Source organism: Euprymna scolopes, chromosome 4 (assembly GCF_053919585.1).
Source record: "Euprymna scolopes isolate OS-2025 chromosome 4, ASM5391958v1, whole genome shotgun sequence".
Lineage (NCBI taxonomy): Eukaryota > Metazoa > Mollusca > Cephalopoda > Sepiida > Sepiolidae > Euprymna > Euprymna scolopes.
The window spans coordinates 67,268,082-67,291,494 of NC_136485.1; the positions used below are offsets into that span (position 1 = coordinate 67,268,082).

At 35.3% G+C, this 23,413-nt stretch overlaps 1 protein-coding gene across 1 annotated transcript in view; it reads right to left on the minus strand.

Moving 5' to 3' along the window:
* The window catches only part of LOC145268190 (retinal dehydrogenase 2-like), a 63,249-nt gene that overhangs the window by 36,628 nt on the left and 3,208 nt on the right, over nucleotides 1-23,413 (minus strand). The window contains exon 2 of the mRNA XM_080123429.1: nucleotides 727-831. Within this exon, the coding sequence (XP_079979555.1) occupies nucleotides 727-831 (105 nt within the window). The remainder of the gene's footprint in view (nucleotides 1-726; nucleotides 832-23,413) is intronic.

Here is a 23,413-nt window from a genome sequence, read left to right on the forward strand (position 1 = left end):
CACATTACTGCAAAACTGTTTCCTCAATGTTTACAACTTTGTCGTTTTCAAAAATCAAGATTAGATTCATATCACAGTTTCCAAATATTTGGACTTGGTTCTGATAATCATTCTATCTGATTAACCTTTGTCCTCGAATGGCATCTGGCCTGATAAGTGGTGATTTTCTTTAAGTAAAAGGGTATGTTTTGAGGATACATTCTTTGAACTAATATATTTTGCTTATTGTATTGATAAATAGAAAGATTGGGTGGTTAGAAATATTTCAAAGATTCAAATATTTTCATATATAAAACTAATAAGCTGGGGAAGAACTCTTTTTCCTACCTTGATAAGACTTTTCTTTCTCCCTCCATATACCTAGCGTAAAGCAAAATTTCAATGAACAGAGCTTCCCACTTGTGAAAAAAGTATTGCTGTAGGATTGTTTTCTTGTCAATTACAACTTGGTAGTCAGCAAATCCAATGTCAAATTCTCATCATAGACGTCACCAAAAATAAACAAGTATGGCATGTTTGAACCAATATTCTTTATCCTTCAGCTGACAACCATTCTAGTCTCATCAATACTTATCGAGTTGATCTTAATTGTGTTAAGTGATGGAAGAAAATGTTAGACATCATAATGTTATGTAAACTTAAGCTTTTACAAGAAAAAACAAAGTAATTCTAAAGAGTTAGACATGCTATTCAGGGCAAAATACTAAGTTCAATCTGCCTACTTACCTTATCTCCCTCTTGGACTTCACATATTGGCTCTCCAGTGCAAGGGTTCAGAGTTTTAAATGTCTTTCCACTTTCAGATTTAACATATTCATTGTTGATGAAAATCTACAAGAAAAAATAAAATCAGTTGTTAAAAAAAAAAAAAAAAAATTGATTAAATTATGCAGTTCTGAAGTTAAAACTAAATCATTTAGCATGCAACCCGAATGCAAAATGGGAGGGAAGTGCAGTTTACTATTAAAAAAAAAAAAAAAAATTCTAATCTAAAAATTGAATTTACAATCACAACTGTATTGTTAACATGATTATACCAAAGTATTAAAGTTTTGGAGAAAACAAACAAACTACTTGACTTATGACCTGTTCGAATTGGAACTAAACAGATAAGACTGGTTGAAAAGGTGAATGTTACAAATAAGCTTATATAATTTAAATATTTAAAAAAAAAAAAAAAATGTTTTGGTTTAATGTCAGTTTTACATGCTGGCATGTGTCTGGCTTGGAGAAATTTACTTATCTTTGGCCAAGTCTTTATCTTTAGTTCATTTTTATAGCTTTCGTTTTTCTTGGTCTTCATTTGGGAACTGAACCTGCCACATTAACTGTCCTATACCTGACACAAGAACTTCTTCATTCCATGTGACAATATTAAAATCTCCTGTCCTGTACATATCCCAGATATAAAATTTCAACTAATGTCACCACATCTAAGCCAGTTCAAACTCACATGAAAATAAAATATCCATACATGGCTTAATTTGTATAAAGTAAAATAAAGTACCAGAAAACAACCTAACCACAAAAACACTAAACTTGTTAACCTTGTTCTTGATATGAATGCAAATAATGGATCTGCATATCTAAATAAAGTTTTGGATTTTTGAGGTTATCATTAGGATCACAAATCATGGCCACAAAGGCTAATCGGTCATGTCACTGTGTAGGAATACAGCAGTCAAAGAGACGTTTCCTTCCTCTTATGGAAAGAGGAGCCCTACTGATGTTGAGATTGGTTACAGGATGACCAGACTTAATTTCAATCAGACCTTTTGAAATGTAAAACAAGCAGAGAGCTTTTAAGCACTCATAAAAATATCAACCCTTTTCTTCGCTCTATATTGGTTAGACACTGAGCAAAACTTTTCACTTTAACATCTACAAGACTCAGTCGATCTTTATTGCTTTCTTCACCGACACTTTCAACTGGCAACCTACACCTAACAGTGTAGTTCACTTAACTATCATTTGTTATTTATAGCAATGCCTTATTTTTTTTATTTTTTTTTATTTTGGTGATATTCTTTTAAAATTATAAAAAATAGTCTGACAGTTTATACAAAGTATACAAAGATTAAACTTTAGTTAATATAAAAGTAATTTACTGAGGAATATTCCCAGGGTCAGCTAACCTGATATGGGAAATAGGCTCTAGCATATTATATCTACAATTTCTTGCACAATAATTAGTTGAAGTCCACTTGGAATAAACAGACAGGTTTAAACTCAAAAATACACCAGGCGACAGAACACTTCTGTACATGACTTTCAACCATTTCCATTTTAGTCCACCTTGTTGGTGGCAAATGTAATTCAGTTCTTGAATAGAGACAGGCGAAACATTCCATGAATCAGAAAAGTCTGACGAGACACACAACAAAGTCTACTCTGAACAAGAAATCCGATAAGTTGCCCAACAAAGTTCACTATACACAGGTTGTATCAAAAAAATCCAATGAATCACGATGTTCACTGGACACAGATCTGAATGCTTCCGACCACTCCCCCCAACAACCTGCTTTTATGGTGTCCAGGGACACCTCAATCACGGGAGACATGATTTTTCGAAAACTGTGAGACCAAGCGCATTAAAAGACCACGGTCGCCATCTTGGATCTTTTCATTTTTCCTTTTCAGCCCACAGAACAGGCAGATACGAGCACATTTTTGCGGTAAGCATTCTCTATTTTCCCCACAACCAATTTTTAGCAAAAAGCTGCCTGCTAAAAAACAAAAAAAACAAAAAAAACTTTCCTTAGATTCTTGTGTTTCTATTTTAATGAAAATAGGAAAGTTGATTTTAAGTGAAGACGTATTTTTACATGGAACTAAGGAGTTCTCTTCATCCCAAGCCAGCTCAGTCAGACCGAAACAGCTACCGCTCCAAAAGGATTATTTTCCATCTATCAAACAACTTTAAAACCAACAACTCTTCACCATAAGACAATCTTAGAAGTAGAGGTGATATTGAAAATGTTTAAAACGGACATTAGTTAATCCCAATATTTCCGTGAAAATAGCTATCATATAACCTTAATACACGATAGGTTGCTAAGATCTCTTATTCAGCTGGAAAAAGTCCTGAGAAAGAAATTCAGATCCATTAGTTAAAACTGCTTTCAGTTAAAATAGATATTGTTGATCATTTTCATTTTAAGTAGTAACAATATTTAAGTTTCATATTTGCTAACAACTCTTAATACAATGACACCACAAAATCCCCCTTCTATCAAATTTGTCTAAGGCTGGCAATCAGGTTTCAACAAGTCTCTAAAACATGTCAGGTATCTATTAACAAAAATAGACAGTAATATGCTTAGTCACATGTGTTATCACCTTTCAAACTAATTTTAATAAATGAGGTCAAATGCTAAAGGGCGAAAGAAAAAAATTTGCCTGATGTCGCAAGACTAGAGATTTTACCTACTTCAAAATTCTTTCAAAAGTGGAAGAAAACTAATCAAGAAATGTTGGCATTCCGTCTAAAGTTTGGTGTCTGTTTTGTCAGTCAAATCTGTGTAGGTTATATCATGAATAAGGATAACCTACCAATCCTCCCTATGAAAAAGGGATACTAGATATTACTCATTAACTGCCTCTCAATGAGAGCAAAGTTAGAAACAAAGCTAGTTTTATAATGTGGGGAGAAATTTAGCTACTCAAAAGAAAAAAAAATTCTTGAGAAAAGATCTAGGCTGTTATACAAAATTTTATGAAAAAACTTTAAAGATGTAGACTATTTAGCAGTCAGTTTGATTTATCCCAACTTGAATACAGGTCCCTAACATTCGCCAGAATTAGTATGGTGTTCTGATTCTCTTGAGGGTCTACAAAATTGTGCCATCAGATATATACTACATATTCCTTGCTGCAACCCTGTTCGATCTAGAGTATATGATCTGCTTGGATTAGATCTATTTGCCAGAATGTGACAGTTGCATACAGGTTCTTTCCTGATTCTTGCTCCATCGCAATGCTTAAATACTGCCCTTTGCTACAGCTGAACAGATCAAACCTGTGACTATACATTCACATTAGACCCACCGCATAATCACACTTATTTTCTCAAATGTAGTAGTGATCTCCTTTTGCATAGTGTTCTGCAGTCCAGAATGTGCTGCCTCGGAATTATCTGAATGAACATATATTGTCACATTTTCAGAGTTCCGTATTGTCTAACTATTGTGATGTTCCTAAGCTTAGGCATTCCTAATTAGTTAAGTAGCCCCTAAAAAATTTTTTTTTACTTGTGTATAAATCCTTGGAGCTATTAAAATTGTACAGCATCTTTCTATTTCTGTGCAAGGCTATTTCACTATAAAATGTCCTTTCAGAGACATTACTGAGAACAGCTATCATATTCTTTGACCAGACAAGATGAAATTCTTGGGCTCAATTCCATTTCTATAGTATAGAAATCTGGTTGCAGCACATAGTGAGACTAACAATTTTCTCCCAATCAACTAGAACACAGGTCGCACAATGTCTTAACTGGTATGACCACATTTGCTGTCAGTCATACAAAACACTCCAAAGTGTGTTGCACACTGATGTTGATGTCCCAAAGCCACATGGTAGGCTGCTTAAGACAGGGAGGGAATCAATTGGATTTAATCTTGACTAGCAGCACAAGCAAAATGGCAACAGACACGAGAAGTTGGAAGTCATTCACAAAACGTTTGATCTCAAAACGAGAAAAATGAAAATATAAAACATGCCAGCTGAACCAACATGCCTTATATTCGTGTACCTGTAACAGTTTCCATATATTAACTAAGCTTGAAATTGTAAAGCGGTTTGCCTTTCTAACCGAAGACTTGGTGACCCTTTTATTTCCTTTCAAACAAGACAAATCAGATGAACACAGATGTAGCAACACTATAAAATGTTGATCTCCAACAAGCATCTGTCCCCTCAATAAATGTATTCTTGGCACCATGTAGATGAATTTTCCCTTTCTAAATCTTTTGAAAAGAGTTTTAGCTAGTTATACAGTTTTCTTTGTGTTATTAATCCATTTGCATAATGACAGATTTAAAATTTGTTGCTTGTGCAGATTAGTGAGGTTTTCAACGCATTTCAGGTGAAAACATTATGCACTTATTAGTACTGAGACGATTAACTGGAATCGAAAAAAAAAAAAGAATTTTTTTTTACATAGGCATCACAACTTATCAAAGCCAAGAGGCCACTCGAGGATAAGGGTTAAAGAGTGTACAGTAGAAATTGGACAATATAGTAATCGTTAGTAATGGAAATTCAGTAAATTAGTTAAGTGGAACGGCTCATCAAGAACTTGTTTACATTAGACTTTAAGACAACCATATTGTAGTCAGCTGGAAAGCAGGAAAACGGAAGACAATTCCACAGGCATGCAGTTCTAAGAAAGAAGCTTTGTTCATGGAATCTATGTTTAGGTTTAGGCACAGATAAAGAGTGGGGGGAATTATTAATAGTGTTTTCAGCTAAACGACTGTTTCTTGTGAAAGTTTGGTGAGGGGGACCATAGACTGAAGCTCAGTCGAACACTTTCCATGAAAATAACGATAAATCAGAGACAAACTCGCAACATCTATGTGAGATAGAGGTTGCAGAGAAGAGAAAAAGACATCTCCTACGAAGTCTATTTTGAACTCTATCAAGGCAGGACAAGTCCTTTCTAGCAGCTCCTGCCCAGATGTGACAACAGTATTCCATCCTTGGACGTACCTGGCTCTTATATAGATAGAGAATTGCATCAGCAGTGAGATATCTACTGGATCGATAGGATCCCACCATCTTTCCAACAGCTTTGGCAACAGATTTGATGTACAAGTTCCATTTAAGATCAGAAGTAAAGATCAAACCCAGAAGCTTGTCAAAACGAGAGCCATTCATTTCAATTGATGCCAGATGTGGATCAGAACGTTGATGATGTAAAGAGAGAAGCTTGGTTTTAGATGCATTAAAAGTAACCAGCCACTCCTTTCCCCATTGTATCATGTGCTCAAGATCAGAGGAGAGGGAATCGGAGAGAACTTGGTCGTTTACTGACTTAGATGTGCTACCATAGATGGTAGTGTCATCAGCATAAATGTCTACAAATGATGTAAAGATGTGATTTGGAAGATCATTAATGCAGATCAGGAAAAGAGTTGAGCCCAGGATGGACCCCTGATGGACTCCAGCATTAATACTGTGAGCTTCTGATTTTTTCCCATCAACTACTACTCTTATGAACCTATCAGAAAGAAATGATTTAATAATTAAGACATTTCCAGCTATACCATAGCTAGAGATCTTGTGAAGTAAACCTTTATGCCATACCCTATCAAAGGCCTTAGATATGTCAAGAGCAATTGCCCTAGAAAGATTACCTCCGTCGAGAGATTTGCTAATCCTGAGATATAACTGTAAGCACATCCTGCTGTAGATCTAGCAGAACAGAAACCATATTGAGTGTCACTAAGAAGGTTATTTTTGCTGAGATGGTTGATTACTTCTGTATTCAACAGATTCCAGCAACTTACTCAGGATGCACAGGAGACTTATTGGCCTGTACTGAGAGGGGGATGAGCGATCACCTGAATTCTTAAATACTGGGCATACTGATGAGATTTTCCAGGGTGATGGGAAGCAATTCTCCTTAAGACAACATTTAAACAGTTTTGTAAGTATAGGCGCTAGCTCTGGTTGAAGTTTTTTGAGTACTATAATTGGAATACCGTCAGGGCCAGTTGCTTTACTGGAATAAAGGTTTTTGATTAGCTTGGCAACATCATGTACAGATATATGTATATCACATAGCGTGTTTTCTGATATAGGAGGAAATATTGGGGGTTGGCGGCCTTAGTCGCAAAAGGTAGAATTAGCTGCAAAGTTCTTGGCAAGGAGTTTGGTTTTGTCTGATGCTGACGAGATTACCTAAGTTCCATTGATGATAGTTGGGATAGAGCACACGCTTCTGTTCAGGATTCTGTTTGCTATTTGCCAAAATTGGTGGGAACCAAGCCGCTGCTCAGCTACTTTTGACTTGACGGACTGAGCATACAGCTCTCTTGCATTCTTTATTACTTTCTTACAATGGTTGTTCGCAGTCCTGAAAGCGGCTTTAGTTTCCATACATCTATTACATTGGAAGCAGTGGAAAAAATGATTTCTGTGCGCAATGGCAGCAGCACATTCAGAAGAGAACCATGGCTGGCTGTTAGGTTTTTGATGGAACTTTTTCAAGGTATGAAACGGTCTATACCTACAATTAATCATTTCGTCAGGTCTGATACTATAGAGGACACATCCTTTTTAAATATGGAACGCAGAGGTAGATCCGATATAAATGTACAGAAGCTATCCCAGTCAGCCATAGTGTATCGATATACTGTACGATGGAGAAGTACGTCTGAGGACTTATTACATTTCATTTTTATCTTAATTGATACAACAGAGTGGTCGGAAGATCCAAGAGGAGACAGAACAGAAACTGAACATAGTTCGGGGCAAATTGTGAGAAAAAGTTCTAGTAGACTCGCATACTGGCCGTCATTGTTGGGCACACGGGTGGGTTTGTGAACAATCTTAGGTCATAAGCAATGGAGAAATCATGACAAAACCTCCCCTCATCATCGGTCTTGTTTGAGTGGGTCAACCATTCCACGTTGTGAACATTGAAGTCTCCACATACTCGAATGTTAGCTGAAGGATATGCAGATAGGACTTGGTCAATTTTCTCAGGTATGCTTTTAAAGATAGTAACTCCGCTGTTGTGGGGGCGATAGAGAGTAAATATAAATGCAGTAGTGTGAGCTAGTGCAACCCGGAAGCACATATAGGGTAAGTTAGGATCTTCTCTGGAGATGTCCCTACCACATGGAAAGCCATCTTTAATATAGGCACATATTCTATGCCCATGGCGATCTTGGGGGTCAGATTTAAAAGTTAAGTTAGAGTATCCTTTGATTGCAAACTCATCTAGGAAAATAGTCCGTCCAATGCCAGTTTCACTTAAAAATTAAAGGTCTGGTTTAGTTTCCTGTAATTGGGTTTCAACCTCTGGAAGGTTAGAACGTAGACCCCTGATGTTGGAGAAGGAGACATGGTAGTGGGGGTCTACGTTGGAGATCCGGGTTTAATCGTGTATTTTTCTCTTGGAATTTTCGAATTTGTGGACTAGGTTGTCAGATTTGCTTAGAGCAGGACAGAGAAGGGAAACTAAGAAAAAGAAACGAAGAACTTTTTTTTTTGTAAACAATTACCCACTAATATGGCAGCGAGAGGCCCCACCAGAAGCTACTGCATGATCCAGAATCCATTCACCAAATGGCAATACAGCAGCCCCAGTATTTTGCACCTGCTGATAGGACAGCCTCCTTAGTGGTTAATCCAAGGTTCAGGTCCCTTATTATCAGGTGGATAACGTGAGCCCAGAATAAAACGTTTGCCTCCAACACTCTTACTAGTAACATGGCTACAAGGATAGACATAGAAAATTTCCGCCATCTCTGCCGACTGTTCGTGCAAAATACTGCCAACCTAGAATACAGGCTTTTCTTCTCCCTTTGTCAGAAAAATCACTCATTTAAAAAATGAGGACTGAGGGACAAATAAAGAGAAGCGAGAGTAACGGGAGCTGCCAATAATGCATCCACAATGGGTTTTCTACTCTCCATTAAAAAAAAACAAAAATTATTAAGTATTGTACTTTAAAAGTCCAACTGGCATGTTTAAAGGAAAGTATGGTGATAGATTCCCCTCTCACAAATTAAAAATGAATACAGTTACCTAATCTATTTTTGCAATCAACTTGGCAGATAAATAAACAACATTTATGGACGAGAAAAACGCTAGCATTAAATAAAGCAACCATAAAATATATAAATGAAATACTGAAATAAAATTTACTTATTAATATTTGAATCTAAAGATTTGAGGGTAGACAATCGGTATCGGAAAAATTTATACCAATTTTCCGATGCTAAAACAATTCTTTTAAGTGTCTTTATTTGATTTTGTTTAAAGCTAAATCTTCCATTTCTAGCAATAAAATAATTGATTTTAAACCACTAATGAAGCTAAAATCAATAGATCGTCCTCCACAAGTATATTTTTACATTTACCAAAATATTTGCACATTTAACGTGTTTTTACAGTAATCAGAGAAAAAAATACAACTATAGAGTTAAATATTTAGAGATTTATAAAGAATCAAGAGCGACAATTGTATCGTAATCGAGAATTTAGTACTGAATCAGGAAAAATATTGGAATCGTCCCATCACTAGTACTTATGCGTCAGATCGAAACTAGTATAAAATTTCAAAATTTACAAAAAATGATCCAGTAGATATGCTAGATGTATTTAATATAAAAATCATCTACAATTATGTATTGATATTTTTTGTTTAAGAATAGCTGACCCTTATATAAAATCCAGGGAGATAAATCAGTCATACAGAATTAGTTGCACAACTAATCACATTAAAACATACAATAAAACTCAAATTCTATTTTTATTTGTAACTAGCAAAAGTACCCGTCGTTGCCTGGGTTAAAAAACAGCCACCTACAGAAAATGGACTGATTTATGAAAGTACTAGCGAGGGGTACCCGACATTGCCCGAGTGTTTTTCGGGGTATGTGATAAAAACCCGAAAATGTGGAAAAAAAAACAGGTGCCCGTGAAAAAAAAACGAAGCCTTCACGACGCGCAGTTGGAAAATAGTAAAGTGTTAAAAAAACAAACAGGTGCGCGTTTTTGATTGGCGTGACGGCGATAGGTATTCAGCAGTTACGATTTTGTGCGGGACAGTTTTGAATGAGGTGAATAAATCGGTTTGTTTGTTTTTAAAAACCCGCTCCCTGTTTATTAGGAGGAGCGAAATGAAAGCTACAGTCTGATATGACGAAGTCGACATTGAACAAACGTTACTTAGCTCTCTTGAGACAACTGGCTTTCGGCCTCTGATTAGAGTCGAGTTTCGCTTTTTTTTAATACTGAAAACCGAATGTAACGCGTGCCAAGGCGGGAAATGTGGAATAATTAACGTTTGAAAGTCAATAAAATTAAATAGACAGGCGAGCTCCCTGGGTAACTCTGAGATATTACAATTTATAGATGATATAAAAAGTTTTAAGTTGTGAACCGAGCAAGCGCTTCTCTGAAAGAAGCCTTTTGTGGACATCGAGGAAAAGCGTACATACATACATACATTTTTGCTTTTATATATATATAGATTATCTTTCTACTAGATCATTTTTCATAGTTTTTTGAATTTGTACTAATTCTGACATGACACGCAAGTACGTAATGTTGCCACCTGAAATGCAAACGAATCAGCACAAGCATCTTTTGTTTTTTTTTTAAAGATGTTAAAATATGCGCATTAGAGTATATAAATAGGATGGGATAGCATAAACTGTAGAATGTGTGTTCAGTCGAGTGGTGCTTGCTATGGATCATCACACAATCAGATTACCAAGCTACACTGGTGTGTCAGTCATTAATTGGAAAAATGTTTATTTTTAATTAGAATAAAAATTAAAAATTACTGGTTTCAAAATTTTTCAAATGACCATAAATAATTTATATTTTTCAGACGGCTCTTATTTTAAATTTTCTCACGTTTCAGCTAATGTAACCCTACCTTTAGGGGAGTCTTGTGAAATTGAAATGTTTAAGGAATTTTGAATAGAACCATTTAATTCATAGGAATTTTTTTCTCCTTGCGTTAGCCATGACAGTAAAGTCAAGTTTTTTTTTTTTAAATCATTCTTCGTATCATTCCCATAAAAATTTCTTAGAAGATAGCCGGCTCAACCCACCTTGGGAGAGTACTGCTTCAGTAACATCCATACCGAGGATTGAACCTTCAGAAACAATCACTTAGAACTGATTAGTTTGATGCAATGGACAAGTGCTAAGATTACACATACAAAACATGAATAGCTTGGAGGCTCCAATAAACTCATACTAGAAATGTCTGCTTAAAAAAAAAAAAGAAAAAAATATATATATGGAGGGTAATTGCAATAGAACACTTTCAGAAGAAACCTGAAAGTTCTCCAAGTCTCATGTGCAGTCAATTTTACAAAAGTAAAGGTGAATTACTTAATCAGAACATGAGCCTTAATATTTGACCTCTAAATTTCTTCAAACCACTATGTATGAAGCATAGTTTAGACATTTGAGGATTTAGTATAATGAAGGTGTTCGTTAACCTTTTTCAATATATTAATGAGGATTACACAATCCCAGCAGGTAGGAAACTCATTAAAACCTTATCCAGGTTGAAGAAAACTAACTTCCTGAAGATTTTTTTTTTTTTTAAGTCACTCTTATCGAAGCTCAAAGGATAAGGGTAATTGAATGACAAGAAGACTGAAACTAGAGATTAGTAATTAGTCAGAAATTACTTAAGGACAGTGCATCAAGAATTTGTTTACATTGGACTTAAAACTGCAATATTGCTAGTCATGAAGTAATCACATGGTACCGTGTTCCACAGACAAGCAATTCTAGGAAAGAAACTTTGCTCATGGAAGTTTAGGTATAGAGCGGAAGAGTGAAATTTACAGAGGTTGTAGCTGGACAAGTTTTTAATATTTTTCAGGGGAAAACATTGAAACTCAGTCGAGCATTTATATTATCGTCAAAAAACGTTCTTTTAATGAAGACAAGTTTTAAAGAGACATCTTTGTATAAATTTGTTCTCAAATACGCTATACAATTTGTATAAAAAGGACAGGTTTACTTCAAATAACTGTTTAGTGATTACTTTGTTGCATTAGCTTAGCAAGGTTTTCTAGCAATCAAGTGCTGGTCCAATTTGAGGAGGAAAATAAATTTCAGATAAAATCTCAAGGTACATGGGGAGGGGCGATCGAAGAACAGTTTCAGAGCTAATCTTCGCATACAATGCAAAACCAACTCTTATTTATAACAAAGGGGTCTATGTATTTAAGTGGCATACACCTGCGTGCAGGTTGCCAAAAGTTAAATTCGTGTCAATGAAGAAGCCAATAAAGCAAAGTCAACTGCCATAAGTATTTTGAGTACCACATCTCCTAGGAGATGTACATGTGTGCTGTTAAGTTATTCTGTTGAAATTTGAAGATACGAGTTATTCCTCCTCCCCCAACCATAATTAAAATAGATAATATTTCTTTATACCAGATCAGTTTACTTTTTCTCTCTTCACTTTATGGAAGGTGACAAGGCATGAAGCCACTTTATATAAGTGGCTTAGATGATTACAATACAAAACACAAAAGATGCTTCTTTTTATCTAGTCAAAAAAAAAAAAAAAAAGCCTATAAAAAGGTACATGGAAAAAAAACAAACAAAAAAAAAAACAAAACAGGCAGAGTTTCACAAGCCTAAAATTTTTGGAAACACACGGGAATAGAAAGCTGTATTACAATGTGGTATCAAAACAGTGGATTGATGACGGCCACTAGACAGTTAAATGAGCAGGAATAAAAGGAAGCAGAGAATAAAGTTGACAATTTTGAAAAACATCTGCCACTTTATTAAAAATCATTGAATTTTCACAAGTTCTTATTTTATAAGTGGCGATTCCTTTGCAAAAAAAAAAAAAAATCTGTTTTACATGGGTTTTTACTATTTATGTGCTACTAATTTAGTCAAGACTAACTTCTGCTACTGAGGAATTGTTATTCAAGCAACTTAAACCATTTCCTAGGTCAGAGTCAACAGAAAATATTGTAGGTGCATGCCTAAACATTTGCAAAAATAACTCAAGTTTTCAAAATATTCTGTTAAGCCTGAAGAACGAAAAGCAAAAATACAATAATGTTAGGACAAGTGATCTTTTAGTTAAATTTTTTAATGCAATAACAAATCCACGTAAATCTGCGTAAAAGGTAAAACACAGGAAATAAATACAAGCATGAAATCTTTAAAGACGGAGGAAATTTTTCTTAATCCAGAATGCCACTCTTGGGAAAATAGTTTTTTCCCCCCACATTTAAAATCGACCTTGTGGAGAAGTAAATGACTTTTTTCTAATTGAATGAGGTTTGACAAAATCTCAAAAGTAAACTTCAGTTTGAAAGACAAAAAAAAAAAAAAAAAAAAAAAAAAAAAAAAAATTAAATACAATAATAAATCTGCCCAAAATCAAAGTAGAGTCAGTTTTGAATTCTTATGTCAAGACAGATTTTAATTTAAATGGACTGTTTGTTTTTTTTGTTTTTTTTTTCCAAACTAAGCGAAAAAATTTTTTAACGAGTCAATGTAAAAAGAAAAACATCAGCTTAAAAAAGTGGCTAAACTATCTTGTTGCCATTTTCTGGTGGGGGCGCCTAAGGCGACCAGCAGTTAGCTGGCCCCTTTTAAAGTTTTAAAAAACTTGTAATCACAATATCCAGCAATTAAATTATACAAAAATAAAGGAAACTTTTATAGAACCCCCCCCCAAAAAAAAAACGCTTAATCCTCATTTGTATATTCATCAACTTTTAAAAATCTGAATTTCTTTTTCAATTAAAACTACCCAAAATACAACAGAACATACGTTTTTATCATAGGATTCAAGGTTTCATCATGTATTGTTTCTAATAACTGATCCGGTTACTTGTATGGGAAAAATGTAGGTAATTTACTTTCAACATTCTTTCCCATACATTATTCAAGGCTGCCCCACTTGATAACATGCACTCCAAACTATGACAGTTAAATACAAACTATATAGAGAGTGGTGGTGAGACAACCATGCTCTTAAGTAAACATCTAGAGTGTAGGAAAGTTAATTTCACCAACGCTGAAATTCACTTGAAACAGGACACTTGTGCAACATGTTCACCCAACCCAGCTTCCCCAGTCTTTTCAAACTTTAGAAGTTTCTTTTTCCTTTTGTACATCTCAACTACTGCTCCAACTCCAGTCCTGGTTCAAGCATAAACCATATAGAAATTGAGAATTTGGGAAAGGGAAAAGTAGGAAACTGTCCTTACTTGCCATTACCTTCAAGTTCATTAGGAGCAATATTACACATTAGTGCCCCATTTATTAAATAGCTCTTCTGGATACACTATGAAACTGCATCCTTTTTGGGCAGCATTGGAGAGTCTAGTCATTCTTTTGAATTAAGTGGTTAACACGACCTGAAAACCTGGATGTGCCAAGTTTGAATTCAGTGCCATAGAAAGTTTCATTTTTGTGTCTAACATCCTAGAAAGAAGTTAAGTAAATACTGCCAGGTTTGTAGCAGTCAACATTAATATTTCTTCTTGCAAAGAGCAACCATAGTCATGAAGCTTGGTTAGATAAGACTAGTGTAGTAATTTCAACTGTACCTTTGAAGGACGACATCCAGGACATTAGGAAACTGCAGAGTTGACAAAGCTTCCAGGCACTCATGAAGGAACGTAGATACTGCCCCTTAGAACATCAAGCAAAGCTATCACTATATAGTTTTGGCAGCCAACGATTATTACTATACCTTTCTTTCAGAGTTTTAACTTTCAGCAACCTACACCCAATGGTGTAGATCATTTACCGATACAAAATGATATTTAGATATTGTTTTTTTTCTGTTAAGGATTCTTTTAAGATTATTGGAGATCTTATGTCAAGATTAATCCCTATAAGTAGATTCAGCTGCAATAGTACTCACCCCTTTTTACGCATTAAATAGAATAGATTGTTTACAAAGCAAAATATGTTAAATATTTGATGTTATGATCTTTAGACAAATTTTGTCAAAATGGCAGAGTTCAGCATTGAATGACCCAATAAAAGGTTAAAAACCTAAGTTCATACAGAAGTGCAATGTAAGCATTGCAAGAGTTAATTTAAATATCTTTTTAAAGGACACATCTGGGAAAAAGAGTGAAGAGGGAAATGGAAAAACAGCCAAGAAGAAAACAGTAGATTCGGTTGACAATTTTGAAGAGGAAGCACAGTTAGAAAAGGTCAAACAAAAATTGCGTTTTGCGAAATCAGGACAGGAAGTGAAAGATTTAGAAAAATGAGCCTGAGAATGGATGACGATCTCCGAATGATGGGGAATAAACACAATGTAATAGTGTTAAAACTCGACTTTCAATGTAGCAGGCAGGAGAAACATCTGAAAGCATTTACTGTAAAAGTGCAAGTCAAGACAGACATCAAGATAAAACAGAGTCAAAGTCAATTGCCGGTTATCAAATTAATCTGCAGACAAAGGTTCTGGGCATTTTTTTTTTTTTTTTTTTTTTTTTTTTTTTTTTTTTTTTTTTACAAAAGGCATATCAAGCATGGCCGTCCAACAGTGTCAGCAGTTCAACCGAACATGATAAAGCCCCCAACTTCATACTGTTTTTCCTTTCTTCCTTAAGAAACAAATGCTAATAGATTGTCTGAATTGCAAAAGCTAAAAGTGGATAAATATCAACCTTCAGAATAAATTTTACAAAATCCCTTCTGATGTTCATATTAAACGTAGTTAAAATATCACTTTACTTCGCTTTCACACGAGGCAAAGTTAGATATAAAATTTTTGCTAAAACTTGCAGAGAATTGTTTTATGGTTGTTGTGAAAAACAAACAAAAAAAAAAAAAAAAAAAAAAAAAATGGAACGGAAACTTAAATTTCATTCCGTTTTAAATTTGGTACATTTTAATATTACGTCCAACTCTTCGTTCACATTTGACATGTCAACTTTTACAGGTTTTCAGGTATGCTGACAAGGTTCGGGGGGGGGGGGTGTATTCCAAATGCCATTCTTAACATGGGAGGTTGGGGGTGTTTATTTGTTGTAAACATACCCAAAAACCTAGAAAAGTCAACATTTCCAATGTGAATGGGGAGTTGGTTGGACTTATGTAAAAAAAATAAAAATAAAAAAATAATAAAGTATAACAAATTTACTTTTTTTGTTTAAAAAAAGTTATTTCGTTTTTTTAAAAATATTTTCATTAAAAAAAGAAAAAAAAAAAATCTTTCGTTTTTTTTATATGTAAAAAATACGATTGTTGAATGTTCTTCAGATTACTTTTTTTGGGAGGTACAATTAAAAAATTAAAACGAAACAATTTAAATTTCCATTCCATTTTTACAATAATTGTAAAACAGCATTCTCCACAATTTCTACCATTTTTTTTTTTTTTTAAATGGGGGATATCCAACACCACAAAGAGCCACTCTGCAATTGACTACAGTGTAAAAAAAAAAAAATAAAAACTTCCATGCAATGTCTTATACGAGTGACTACATGGAAATAACCAATATGAAACCTCATTATCATCACATGATCTACAATTTTAAATTTTTGTTAAAAATAATTTATATAAATCTAGCAGATATATTCTGTATGGTCAAACATTTTTGTGAAGTTTGGATTGAAAAACTGACTCCCCGCCCCCAAAGGAGGTAATGATAGAATGACGAATGAATACCTTCATACAAAATGAGAAGTTAATGGATTGAAGATCAATAGATAATTTACTCTGAAAAAGAAAAAAAATTTGGGAGGATAATATAAGGAATGAACATACTATACTGTTCACTCTCAAAGTGTGGGTAATGCCTGGGACGAATGGACCATAAAATGAAATCATGCACTAAAAGAGGGAAAGCCTGGGAGGATTTACATATTTTCCAAAACAAGTGGTAGTTCCTGCAAGGTTGATATCAGAACAAATACAATGCCTTCTCCAAAACAGGTAATACTTGAGAAGATCCCCATAGGAGACTAATGCCTGCGAGTATAGTATCCTGGCAAGAGAACAGATTCCAGATTACTGCCCCTTCCAAAGGGAAGGGACTTTTACCCTGAGAGGACGGCCTTATAATAAAACTGATATTACATCATCTACCCCCATTAAAAAATACAGTGTGACAAACAGGGCCTGAGCAACACCAGAAAAAGGAAAATGATAAAGCAGTGCCCTGACTCAACGGGGCAGCTATAATTGCCATTAAGAGTAAAAGATCATGTAGGCGACAGGAAATCGACCAGACATTCTATTTTTAGATATGATGCACGACTGAAGTCAAGGGGCTAGTGACATCACGCACGAGTCGATTGGTAGCGAGAAAAAACAAAAAGGGGCAAAGAAAGAGTTTCTCTCTCTCTCTCTCAGTTGAGTTGGCGTGAAAGGACGTGTTTTCTTTATGTTTTAAAAAAAATTTTAATTGCAATAATCACACATGGAGCAATATGGGAAGACAATTTCCTGCCCCGAGGAGCACACTGTCCCTCATTGGATATTACAGCAAGGATGGAATCCGTTACCATCTCTGTAAGCTGGAACTTTTATACAACAAATCAGATACATCCTCCTAGAATAGAAAGGCGATTACGAATGACACTGAAAAGGAACAGGTCTGTGATATGTTCTTTTGCTAACCTTGGTTCATAGATTCGTGGCAAGCTCTTATCCCCCTCCATCTCATGTGAAACGGAAAAGAAAACTTTGCTATATGCTTTAAGGGTGCGTGGTTGCAGCCAAGACCCATTGAGTCATCCACTGAATATCGAGTCAAGAAAACTTTTCTACATTTCCAAAGACCCATGGAGTTGTCCCATTGAACATTCAGTTGAAAAAACCTCTATGATTAAGCCATACTAGGCTTAATTACCAGGGTGAAGGGAACTGAAAGACTGGCATTTTATTTTATCCTTATTTTATCTGTTAATTATGCTTTTATTTCAGTGCTGTTCAAGCGTTGATTTTTTTTTTATGAAAAAAGACAAAGAAAACAAAATATGAAAATCTAATTATTTGGATTTTCAGTTATTGCCATTCTGTTCGTTTTTTTTCTTTCTCCTCGTGTTGATCTCTGCTTTCCTGCTGACTATGCTTTTTTATTTTCACTAGCCAAATGTAACCATTTGCAGACGATTACAAGGAATACAGACCTAGCACCCTATTTGCCTAGACCCGACTAAAGTTAACTAAGAGCTTCAATACCTGAAGGTAAATATCTATAGGGATAGATTCAGGTGGCCTGTCTTTGGTGGTAAATCCCTTACCCTTCAATGAAAGCCAGTGCACACACTAACCCTAAATACGAGTGCTAGGGCCAAAGTTAATTCTGTGCCCCGAAACTGGATTGTGGATGTAATAACAGCAAGATTATAATGAAGCCATCAACACATATGTAACAGCAGCAGCATCGCACATATGCAAATGACCAAAACATGGCATGAGATGATGCCGCAGGAGAGAAAGAGGAAGGAAAAGAAAATACTGACACAAGAGACTGAAATGCACCAACATGACAAACTTAAAATAAAATGTAATCCGAACTTTCAACAAAATTGTTGGCAACCATGTGCGATGGGATGAGCTGCATACTGATAAACTATCAAGAGATGGAAAAAACAAACTGGTTTGGTGATGAAAAGACCGGTAATAAATGCCTTTTCTATCACCTAAAAAAATAAAACAAATCCAGTTTCTTTCCAAGACTTTCATATACAGCGTCGGGTCAGTGTTAAAAATGTAACTATGTTACAAGATTGATTTGGAACTGTTAGAAATGTTGTACAACGTTACAAGATTTAATTATAACACACTGACTGAACTCTTCCATACCAAACCCAAATATAAGATTAATTCAGCCTGAAAAGCAAAAAACAAAAGAACTGGAGAATGACAGGATTAATTGTAATTAGTATTGACTGTGCTGACATTAATTGCCTTTTAGCAAGTTTGGCAGAAAGAATTTAAGAGCTAAACCATTTCCTTTATTAGAAACTAAGTTCATTAAAATTAACTAAAATAAAATTGGAGGTGAAAAGTTGAATAATGAACAAAATTAGGCCGAGAAGGAGAAAATAAATACAATGGTTTTATGGGCGTGAAAAAAAACAACATTTAAAGATTCCCACCATTTTAATAATTATTGCACTCATGAAAGACAATTTCAAAAACTATGTGACAAACATACAGTGAACAAAGTTTAGTAAATAATACAGTAATACATAATATTAGTTAAATAATGAAGATAATGAAAAGAAGTTTCATCTTAACATTTGATAAACAACTTTGTCATCTTCGTTAGGAGAGTTCAGTGTTCATGTGTAAAAACTGATTTAATATATTGCCGGCTTGTTGAGGAGAGAACAGTTCCGTTTACACGTTTATAGCTAGTAGTTGTGGGGACAAAGGAGGCTGGTTAAAGGAGAAAGGAAGGAAAAGGTACTCAATGTGTTTACGTTGTGGGAGTGTGTGTCTGATAGTAGAGACAGGACAAAGGGTGTGTATGTGTGCGTGTGTCGACGAGAGCAGTTCTTTAGCATGATAAAGAATGCTTGTTTGGGTACCGCATGTGGAAACAAATGGAAGTTAGAAAAGTCACCATGTTGTTTTGCTGTACTCACGTTTGGCCTGAGGCCCAAGCCCCAGGCTAATTTCTGCTTCCAGCTGAAGCCAGGGAGTAAGAGGAAAGAGGGTTAAGGGTTTCAGATTTCGCTTTTTATGTACTTGATCACATGACAGAGCTGGCTTGAGAGTGGACAAGCCAGGGAGAAAATGGATTTCAAATCTCGAGTCATGAGAATTAGCTCCTGCCTGTAATTGTAGTGAATTTCAGCTGCTACAAAACTTTAAGATACAGTTATGCTTAAAAGGATGGTTTGAATCCTAAAAAAAAAGACCTGAGTATTAAATAGTTGTTGAATGTCTAGCATCCAGTAGGATACTCCATTCACAGCAAAAATGTTATCTCGGTTTAAACAATACTAGACAGATTTGATATAGATCTATTGTAACTTTTTGAAACCGCAAAGCCATTTCCATGAATGGAGCATGTTGATTATAGATACAACTAAACATGATATACACTAAGCAATGTTACTCAGCGTTATCCACATAAGCATTGTTTGCAACCGTTTACTTTAACAGTAACGTCAATGTTGTTAGCAAGATATCTTAGCCACTAAGCTATTCAGATACATCATCTTACCTTATAGATTTAATTGTTTAATGTGTTAGAAAAGTGTTATTAGCTCCTTTAAGGGGCAGCTAAAGATGCAGAACTACTTCCATTGTTGGTTGGTTGTTTTACGGCATATCAACCTTTTCCAGGTTATTTAATGCCGGATCTAGTTATTTTGAGGAACGATTTTTAATGGAGTATATATTTTTTTTTTTAAGTCGGATTCTATTTGACCCATAGTTGGGACCTTAACAGGTACTACCACTCCGGGTCAGAGTGGACCTGGGAGCAATGGCAATTAAAGGGTGGCTCCACACTCCAAGGCCCGCAAGGTGGGGCCTCATAGTTTTAGGTCATATCCAGGACCGTTACTTCCATTGTGTTCATATGCAAATATACTTTTATGGTATGTCTTCATTTTTAGAGACATGCACAGGTGTTTTTTGATTGTTCCCAAAAGTTTGTACACACTTAAAAAAAAAAAAAATATGGAGTTGAACAGACGCAGAAGAAATTTCTGCTGATGAAGGTGAAGGATCAATGATAAATATTACCTTACGCTACAACAGAACACCGACCAGAGGTATTTGAGGTCGTTGACAATGAATCTGATAATCAAACCCGTCACAAATTTACCGTTTGCATGGTATGAACCCCTGGAACCCGATACTATTTTACGCCTTTTCACTGCCTTCAGTAGTGTTTTTTTTTACATGATGCCTTTGCGTGCACATGAGTGTAGTGAATGGCCTTATCACATCGTGGAGGAATCTTGAAATAAAGCTTAAAGTTTTCACGAGTTTACAAAAAGATTGCTTTTTGTTTTTTGGAGGGGTATTCAATTATAGAACTTGTGTAGTTTAACAGGTGCTTCTACAGTTTAATTAACCATTTTTCCGTTAGTAAGGCACCGACATTTACCGAGTAGAATACCATTTAACATTTCACAAAAAATTCTGTTTACATTGAGGAGGGGGGGGTCGTAAATAAGGTAAATAGAATTTTTGTGAAATGTTAAACAGTGACCTCAAATAACCCTAAAAATCAAATTAGCGTGGTCAGTGTTCTGGTGTAGTGTAAGGTAACATTTACCGAAACAATTGCATATCCGGCAATCTCAAAGTGGTACAAGCATTTTGATTCTAAAGATGAGACTCGTTCGGGACGGTTATTAAAGTTAGATGATAGAGATTTGCACACTGGGTCATGGGACGCACACACGTCTTATGTATGACATGAAAAGAAACAGTAATTATACGAGTAACTAGACTCCTGAAGAATTTAAAAAACTACCTGTCAAATATACTAGATGAACCAAGTGCAAGAGATTCAAACAATTGCCCTTAAAAGGACGGTCATAATTAAAAAAAAAAAACTGTTGGAATAGGAGAAATAGCGGGTGAATGTTTGGTGTCTAGTATGATGCCGCACGTACGGCCACAACTTTCGGAAGTTGACTGTAGGTAGGTCGACCTATTACTATCCACCAGCAAAATAATAGCAAACAGAGTGGTGACAGGTGCAAGTTTTTTTTTTAACATGAATGAAAGAAAGAAAAAAAAAAAAATCAATGTAAATTGAGTTTTAATGAGTTAAAATGTCTGGAAAATTATACACTAACGATCGCCACTCCTTCTCTACATTAAAATTTAACGATCCCCTCATTTCCAGAGGAGCATTACAGCGAACAGGTAAACAGTTGCATCCCTCTTATGGTTGGTGTTAGTATTAATATTTTAACGTGAACATTTCCGAACCAACATATCGTTTCAGCTACCCTGATAGACCTCGGGTGCAAGCAAAGACCATATGTGGGGGTTGGGGGTATCCCCACATATCAGACCTTGGTCAATGTAGAGGAAACCATTCATACCAATTTTCACTATCCAGCTCCTATTTCCCACCCATCGGGAGCTGGTCCCCTTTTCCCTACCCCCTCTCCACATCAAAAAACGGCCTTGTGCCTAATTTGCTTAGTGGGTAAGCAAATAAATACAACCCTGATAAGTGACAGACGAATTTAGTGTCTTGACACTCACTTGTATTTAGGGTTAACATACCGTTTGTGCGTGTGGAGAGGGGGGGGGGTTAGGGTCAATGAAGAGGGTTTTATGTATTCCAGAATTTTTGTTTGGGATTAATAGGTCAAGGTTACTGCGCCCCCCCCCTTCAATTTCGTCCGACGTTACTCCCCTCAAATGGGAAACCATATCCGATCTGAAAGTATGTTAGCATTCGAAGTTAAGTTTCAAACGGAAGATGAACCAGTCCACCACCACCTCCCAGCTCTCTAAAGAAAAACAAACTTATGCTAACAAGTTACCGTGCTGAAATAACGTTATTTAGAAACCCATTCTTAATATGGGGAGAGTGTTTTGAAACAATTCCGTACTTGTTGTCACCTGACAATTTAAGTTCAATTTTTATGATATACTTGTTTAACTTAAAAATACGGTACTAATGCAGAGAGTGATCCGCGCTATTTTTTAAATCGTATTTTCAAGTTTAATTAAAGTTTTTTTTTTTAATTCAATTGTAAGGGTGAAGTATAGAATAGGTACAAAACACCCTCCCCCATGTTAAGAATGGCTTTTTAAATAACACTACGTCCGGATCACTCTCTGCACTAGTACCGAAAACACTATTATAAAATAGTGCGGTAACAGATGTAAAGTAAAGGAAGGATCTTATGTTACGGTGTTTAAATAACCATTATTTAGAGTCATTCTTAACATGGGGAAGGTGTTTTGGGTATTATTTTATTTTAAGGCCCGTCTCACGTTCGTATATAACAATTTTTTTTTTTTTTTTTTATTTGTAGATTTCGGTGTGCTAAAAACGAATCTGCAAATCGTTCCGTCGCAAAAAAATAGTGGGTGATCACTTTTATATGTAAATTTAACTTAAAATGAGCACCCACTCTCTGGCCACTGAAGGGAGTGGGCATTTTTTGTGTGTTTATTGGTTATAAAATTTTTTGTTTGATTTCTTTGGCATAGTGTTAAGTTAATATCGTATTAACCCCTGAACTCTGGGACTCTTTTCGATTTCACAGCCTAGCCTCCGTTTACGCTACGTGCGATCATAAACGAAAGCTGTTAAATGTGCACTCGCGTACCAAACTGCCTTGCCACAGTGTAGTAATTGGCGAAAAATTAAAATTAGACGAAAAACAAGTAGTTTTCTAAATATTAAACCATATAATTCTATACGTTACCACTGGGTGGGCTGTGAAATCGAGAATGGTTCCAGAGTTAAGGAGTTAATACCATACAAACGGTAAATTTGCGACGGAAACTTACCATATTCTTTTAAAAAGCACACCGAAAACTTTTCTATACGAATGCGAGACGAGCCTTGAAGTAAAATACCGATCTTTCTTTATTTCTTGATTTCCTCGTGTCTTTATTGAAAGATGAAAACAGAAAAAAAATTTAAGGAACCAATAAACACAAAAAAAAAAAAAAAAAAAAATGCTCCTCTTTCAGGTTGCCAGAAAGTAGGTGCTCATTTTAAGTTAAATTCAGATGGAAAAGTGATCACCCA